The sequence below is a fragment of the Coenobita brevimanus genome, chromosome 110 (genome assembly GCF_032717465.1).
Source record: "Coenobita brevimanus isolate Jiangsu-jjx chromosome 110, ASM3271746v2, whole genome shotgun sequence".
In the NCBI taxonomy this organism is placed as follows: domain Eukaryota; kingdom Metazoa; phylum Arthropoda; class Malacostraca; order Decapoda; family Coenobitidae; genus Coenobita; species Coenobita brevimanus.
Window position 1 is genome coordinate 15,173,474 of NC_137063.1, and position 7,969 is coordinate 15,181,442.

Sequence of the window (7,969 nt, forward strand, 5' to 3'; positions counted from 1 at the left end):
GTAATCAAAAAGTCAGAGGAAAGATGGAAGAAATGGGAAGAGAAGAGGGCAGATACAGAAAAAGAATGATAAATGTGAAGGAAGGAGTAGGCAACACTACATCAAGTTTGTGGATGATGTTTCCCACCGAGGCTGTTTGTGTTAATATTCCAACTTTTTTTGTTTGTTTTCCCATCGTAACCCATTGCCTTGAGGATTTTTTTTTTTGTTATAGTTAATTTTATCAACTATCCTTTTATTAAGTTTTGAGAAGTTTTCACAGTGGAACATTTTATTAACCCTGGTTAGGCATACCCGGGTGAGATTCACGTAGTGATATTGCAACTCTGTATTTTACACAAGGTTCATTTACCCCCCAAACATTCTCTCGGTAGCTGCATTGTATGTTGAGACTCGGTGATAGGTGGGTGGGTGATGCTCTACGCCTCAGTCTTCATATATTGTTTAAGGCAGTCGGGTGATATTCATCCAGCTATGCCTATTGTGAGAGAAGTGATTTTCACTTATGGTTTTCAGATAAAAGAGGAACTAGCAGCTTGTGTTTGGGAGGTTTTAAGGACGCAGGCAAGGACTATCAAATAGGCACACACAAAAAGTCTTTACTTGTGTATATTTTTAGTAATCAACTCTCAAGCTTGGTTGTTGTTTTTTTTTCCAAAATTATCTCAGGATTTTTTTTTTTTTTTTTTTTTACATTGCTGCCTCTCATTAAATTTTCTTTAATACTTATATCAGAGTGTACAAGATAAGTTTCTTTACACTCATACCAAGTTTCATGAATAAATATTGATTAGAACATTTTTTTTCCTTCCAGGGCTGGGTGAATAATACTCGGGTATGCCTGTAGTGTTACTAAAAAAGACCTATGCCTATTCAGGGTTATATATCGTGTATACCCACTTCATTGCGATAGAAAGTTGCCAGAAGTTTATGTGTTTATCTCAATGACATATTCCTAGGCAATATTATTCCCATGTTCAGATATTTTAATTAACAATAGGAAATATATTTGGTAGTAAAGTTAGTGAATTTTACATCCTCCAGTTGGAAATTTTGTGATCAACTACGAGAAATCGACTGACAGTGGGAATAATTATAACAAGAATACATGACCGTAGGGTGTGTCTTAAAAATAAAATTTTGATATTTTTCTGTCTCAACCCCTGCTTTTCTTCCACTACTTACAAAAACAAGACAAACCGATTTTCATTCCATTTGGATGATATTTACTGGTCGCACTGGAGCAGCAAAGTTTTAGCCCCTTGTCGCCCATTGTTGTTGCTCTACACTCTGAACCATCAAAGGACCAGCGTTGAAGCATTCATAGAATATGTTAGATTGTTTTGTTTCAGTGTTCAGTAAAGGTGTTGCATTATCAGTGCTGTTTTTTTTTTTTTTTTTTTTTTCACGTCATTCCCAGATGGAAACTCGCAAGACAATCTACTTGCTTGATTCAGCGGTTACAGAGATAAATGGAAACAAACTACCGTAGAATCGACAGGCCTTCAGGTACTTTATTCATCTGCATAGAGAGCAATAGAAAGAGAAAAATGATGGATTTCGTTATACAGTTCGTGTAGTGAAGACATTGTTGGATAAAGCAAATTTACCATCTCGACAGGAATACCACTGTATCAAGAAGTTGGAAAAGATCTTCACAGCTTTGTTTGGGCTGAAAATGCACTCTTCCTGCACAACAGAATCTCACAAGGAATAGGAGCAGTTGTTTTGGATTATTCAAAGATTTATTTAACATTGCTCATGCTGATGCCGAGTGGAGTGTATCTCATCTAGAGGACTGGAAATTTCTCCTTCAGTGCCAGAAAGAACGTCCTGGAAGTATAGGGGGACTCGACATGGTTCACCATTAAAAAGTCACGGCTCAACAACAGTGGGAGTAAACTACTGCGAAGTTGAGAAAGTGTTCCAAGCATGAGATGGAAGCATATGCAGAGAAAATAATCCAGGAATCCTCCTCATCCAGTTCTGAGGATGAGACCAAGATTGAAGGGGCCTGTGCTGGACCATCCACATCACTTCAAACACCTACAAATGACCCTTTCCTCCAAAACGATGAGCAGCAAGAAATATTATGACGAAGGCCTGGGTTTCAGCTCCATTTTCGGCTCAAGCTCCCCTCAGTGACTGAATCTTCATGCAGCAACTCATCAGGCACCCCGAAAAGCAAATCTGAAATCACCAAGAAGAAGCTGGGCTCTCATCTATGATATCTTTTGGAGGAAGCAGCTGGTCTTGCTTTCTTCGATGACAGGATCACTGTTGACACAAAGTGCTGTATGGTGCTGGCACTCGACAGGGAAGCCCTAGAGTCACCACCGAAGAGACCTTGAATACCCAACACCGCATTTGCCAGAGGTGCTTTGGATAGCCTGGTAAAAATCAACACTAGGACATTCTTTTCGAGACTTGGCCTTCCCAGTGACTTTCTTCAGGATGACCCCTTTTCCTGGACAAAGAATGCATCTTACAGTCAAGCTCAGGATATACTCTAGAAGCTGCCCGTCATCAGTGATCGGACTGAGCAAGCTGTGGCCATAATAAAGGATCTGAAGAAGAAGCTCGCCAAGAGGGAAGAGCAGCTCTGGTTCCTTCTCCTTGTTGTAGCAGACCACCGACATCAGTTTCCTACCCCTGCCAAGGGATTTCTTACCAAAGGGAAAGCTTTCCTGTGAACTTCTATGCCTGTACTATAACTTTTTAGCCTATGTACTTGTGTTAAAACTTTCGGTGTCCAAGGCGACCCCTAAATATTAAATCAAACAAATGACTTTTAGTTGAACACTTTTTCTCATCAAGTGGAACAAATCTGGGGAGTGAGACCATACAAATTCACGCTCTGAGTTTTGTCCCTCCTACCCAAGACACACACTAATGACTGTACCGAAGGATTTAGAGTCATCTAGTTGTAGGAAGTAGAAATAGTAAGAGATGCATCATTGTTGTGAAGAAATATTTACACATACTCTTGTAGACTGAGAGTGGGTGTCATATTTTGAGTGGTGTGTGTGTGTGTGTGTGTGTGTGTGTGTGTGTGTGTGTGTGTGTGTGTGTGTGTGAGTGTAAGCAAAGAACAAAAAATAACCAATTTTAAATAAACTTGATGGAAGCATTTTGTTCGTTTATACTAATAGGTCATAGATCAAGGTCACAGAGCCAGGTCAAACGTTGACCTAGTAAACTTGGCTTAAACAGTTTTTATTCACTTTAGACCATGGTCCAAGTATTCAATGTAATAAACAGTATATAAAGTACCCTTTGGTATTTTGATGCTTAATTTCTGTTTTACTTTTTGTAATCTTCCTCTCTTGTCCATCTCATCCCATCATCTCTCTACTTTCCATCGTTCTCATTGTTTCTCTCTGTCTATCATAGGCTGGCCACACCAACGCCCTAACTCTGAGCAATGTAGCGGGCATTTTCTACATCCTTACTGGGGGTCTGGTATTCTCAGTGGTCTTGGCCCTTGTAGAATTCTGCTGCAAATCGAAAATGGAAGCCAACCGAGCAAAAGTAAGTGAATGAAAAATTTTGTAGATTTGTATCATGAAATATGAATTACTGAAAGTGGCTACTGTACCCAGTGTAGGACGATCAGTTATGAAATGCTTATGATTTTCAAGATGCCTGGTAGAGTAATGGTTAGAACGCCCTAGTCTGCGTGTTGCTCATACAAAAATTCGTTTGTAAACACGTGCCTGGAGGTATTTCGATCAATGTAACGTCACAAATGGGGGTATGCAAATTATCTACCATTAAATTTGACCTGTATGAACACCGTTTTTGTGCATAATGAGCTGGCGAGGTTTGTAACTTTTTCCACCATGCACAGAGTAAGGGTGCGATCATGGTTTTGTGAAACATATAATATGAAACTGCATTAATCGCCTTAGCATCTAGAAAAGAATGCTCTGTTCTATTTTATCAGGTAAAAAGCTACCAGCCTTTGAAAAGCGTGACAGTGAGGTGGGGAAGGGCCGCTCATAATAAAGTTTGCACCCTTAAACTGACAGTAGACTTTTTTTGCTGACTTGTAATTACTGAACTAGGGTGTAGCTGGCTCAGGGGCCAACACCTCGAAGGAAATAATGACTTACCACATACAGTTTTTATGATTATAAGAATATATATATATATATATATATATATATATATATATATATATATATATATTATATATATATACCTTTATATTGGTAGACAGATTTGTACATATAGATATATGTACAGATAGATAGACAGATGGATAGGTAGAAAGATAAAGAAATTGATATAGATATGTATGTAAACAGTGTACCGCACATCCAAGGCCCTTATAATCTCACTTATTTCTACACATTCTAACTCATTCGCGTTCCCACTTATAAATAAGCTACCATAATCCTGGCTGTCACTCATATTGTTCTCCTTTCTTCCTCTCACTTCCAGCTCAGTCTGTCGGACGCAATGAAGGCCAAAGCTAGAATGTCCATAACGGGAGGAAAGGACTTAGATAACGGACGTGTGAGCGCAAAGGTTTAATAAAAATTTTACTCAGCCCTATTTTTGTAGACATTTTTAAAAGCTTTTCCATGTGTGAATCATTTTGATAATAGTATTTGCAGTAGCTGCTAGAGTTGTTTTATAGATGCGTCAGTAATTAGATGGGCTTCTGTTTGTGTGTATAGTATATGTATGTTTGATTTTAGATGTGTTGTGTATGTCTAGATTTAGATTCGTTAGTGATCATATGTGCTTGTGTAAGCAGATAGTAGAAATGTTGGTGTTTGATGCTTGTCTTAGAGTGTTTTTGTGCACAAATGTGTTTACGTGTGGTTAGATACGAGTGTGTTTCATTGTTCTTGACTGTTTGTTGTCTTTTATTGTTCTCGTGTTGCTATCACAAAATAAATTTATTCAGCTCTTATGTTGAAAAGGTTAATGAATGGTATATGTAATTCCTTTAGCACCATGTTCTAGGTAACACACATTCCGTTGCATATGTTAGTTCAACATTTTACACTTTGACTTTTCATGTACCGGTATTCAACTCTTATCGACTAAATATCGAAATAATTTGCATCTTACACTAACTAAAGAAGACAATATTGAGATGGATTGTGTAGAAAATATGACTCCAGAAGTTGTACAAATCTCCAAAGCCATTTAGATGATATTTGGTGTCAGCTTCAGCAGAAATATATTATAGGTGTCTAATGCAGAAATCTCCCTGGGTGTGACTGCAGTGGAAACGTTAGTCAAGAGACATTGACTCGGGTGGGGTGGGGAGAGAGGACCCGGAGACCGAGGATGAGGTGATGGGACGAAATGGATTAGAATACTGAGACTAAGGCCAGTATTTATCTGTTGTGAAATATTGCTTTATTACCATAAATTGTAGTAGAAGGCAAAGGGCTTTCATACAAATTACAATACAGTACAATATTATGTTTCTGTATATTAACCAGTCACGTCCCGTGGTTTTCCGCACCTCCGACATCCCCCAATTCCGAAGTATTTTCGATTTTTTTTTTTTTTTGGCTAAAACCTCCGCTTTTGGTTTGAAACATCGAAAATTCATAGAGAAATTGCTCACCTGAGGTTTAAAATACTCGATCCAGGTAGGAGTACCTCCTTACCTGACTGGGTTTTCTAACAGGCTGGCACCAAAGAAATTGAGTTCTATGGGAGGGTAACTATTTCACACAACTCGTAAACGCTATTTATTTATTTACTTGGTACGAATTTATATGTAGTATGAGAGTATATTGGTTTTCAAGCAGTAATATAGGCATTATAAGCATTGTTTCACTCACTAACTCATCACCATACCTGACCTTCTTTTGCAACATTACCTGATCATTATTTCTGACTGTTTCTTCTTCTAATGCTATGTAAACTTTGTCCTCCACATTGTCATCGATTGGGGAATCACTCTGGCCCTGAATATCTTTACTGGCCAGGTCACTGGTAACAGGTGAATTGCCGAGACAATGGTTTGAGGGCGGGAGGGGGGAGGTTATGCGGTGTAAGGCATTGTCCCTGCTTGGCATCTTGTAGAGGAATAGAGGAAGGTGTCCCGTGTATACGTACAAAAAATCAAGCGCGAAAATTTAAAATTGTGCAAATTAGGGACCTTGCAATTGCACGATGTACCAGTACGTCGCCGGGACTGGCAAATGCAAAATGTTGCAACATACCCATATGTCAATGGGACGGGGCGGGTTAATGCGCCTGTGCCCTACTAGAAGTTAGGTCGCAGTTTTTTGTTCAGTTGGTAGTCAAATAGAAAAGAAAAAGGAGCAGTTAGGTAGACCGCTGAGCGATTCGCGCCAGGCCATATCCTAAGCAGCCAGCCTCGACCCATGGCACCTCATCACTAGCCTGAATGTTTATTTCCTGGAGAGCTTCGTTTACTTTTCTCTCTCTCTCTCTCTCTCTCTCTCTCTCTCTCTCTCTCTCTCTCTCTCTCTTTCTCTTTTTACAGCAGTGGCCACATAGTTAGGATTACTTTGGCCTGAACAGAGATATGGGCCTTAAAAGGTAAATCCTTGTCATTATTTCCGAGTTCAGCTCTTTATTTGACGGAAGGCGAATAATTCACACTTTGATTTATTATAACTCACACACACACACACACACACACACACACACACACACACACACACACACACACACATTAAAAAAAAGAAAAACACAACAACCTGGTAGTGCTATCGCCCATGCAGGAGTAAAAAGCAGTCATATATACATTTTATGCCGGAAAGAGTTATCATATCCAAGAACAACAATAATGTGGCGGCAGCAAGAATGAAATATTATAAAGTTATGATGCCGTGAAAAGGGTAAATCATCGTGGGGGATTTCATGGTAAGATATCATTTATTGCCAACAAAATGATGACAGAACAACACCGAGAATCTCTCTCTCTCTCTTGCTCTCTCTCTCTCAATTTCTCTCTCTCTCTCAAGTGTGCTCACACAATTTATTGATTAATGAATATAAAGGATAGTTCAGACTAATGTGGGCCCAGTGTCGTAATACTAGTGACCTAGTCCATATTTTAGCAGTTTGGTAAGGCGGTACAGCAGTTATGGTACAGCGGTACAGTATTTGCCTTCTTAGTGTGACTGGTAAAATATATGGTAGAATGCTCATTGATAGGGTTAGGCATATGACAAAGGAGATAGTTGAAGAAGAACAAGGGGGATTTAGGAACGGAAAAGGATGTGTAGATCAGATATTTGTTCTTAGATGTTTAGTGGAGAAATATCTAGAGAAGGGAAAGAAACTGTATGCTGCCTTCATTGACTTGGAGAAAGCTTATGACAGAATAAATAGGCAAGGTATGTGGAAGATGTTAAGGATATATGGAGTGGAGGGGAAATGGTTGAGTGCTGTGAAGAGTATGTACAAAGGAGCTAGGGCTACGGTGCGGGTGGATGGTGAGCTGAATGATTTCTTTGATCTCAATGTGGGACTGAAACAGGGTTGTGTGATGTCTCCATGGCTGTTTAATATATACATGGATGGGGTTGTAAAGGAGGTGCAAGGTAGAGCAGTGGATGTTGGGGTGGCTCTAATGAATGAGGGTGAGATTTGGAAGATTCCAGTGTTGTTTGCTGATGATACAGTATTGTTGAGTGAAGATGAATGGGAGTTGCAAGGTTTGGTGAATGAATTTGGGACAGTGTGTAGGAGGAGGAATCTGAAAGTTAATGTAAACAAAAGTAAAGTTATTGTGTTTGAGAGGAATGAAGTCACATTATGTACGGTAAGGTTGGATGGTGAGGATATGGAGAATGTGAGTTCATTCAAGTACTTGGGTAGTGTGATGAGTAAGGATGGAACTTTGGAGGATGAAGTGTGTGAAGGTGTACAACAGGGAAGGAAGGTTGTTGGTTCACTGAAAGCAGTGATGAGAAATAGGGAGGTGAGTATGGAAGTTAAGAAGTCACTGCATGATAGTATT

At 39.3% G+C, this 7,969-nt stretch overlaps 1 protein-coding gene across 1 annotated transcript in view; it reads left to right on the forward strand.

Annotated features, from left to right (window-relative positions):
- Window positions 1–4,539, forward strand: part of LOC145417501 (glutamate receptor 1-like) — a 723,617-nt gene extending 719,078 nt beyond the window's left edge. Inside the window, exons 18-19 of the mRNA XM_080286209.1 lie at window positions 3,394–3,531; window positions 4,447–4,539. Coding sequence (XP_080142335.1) covers window positions 3,394–3,531; window positions 4,447–4,539 — 231 coding nt within the window. The remainder of the gene's footprint in view (window positions 1–3,393; window positions 3,532–4,446) is intronic.
- Window positions 4,540–7,969: the final 3,430 nt, after the last annotated feature.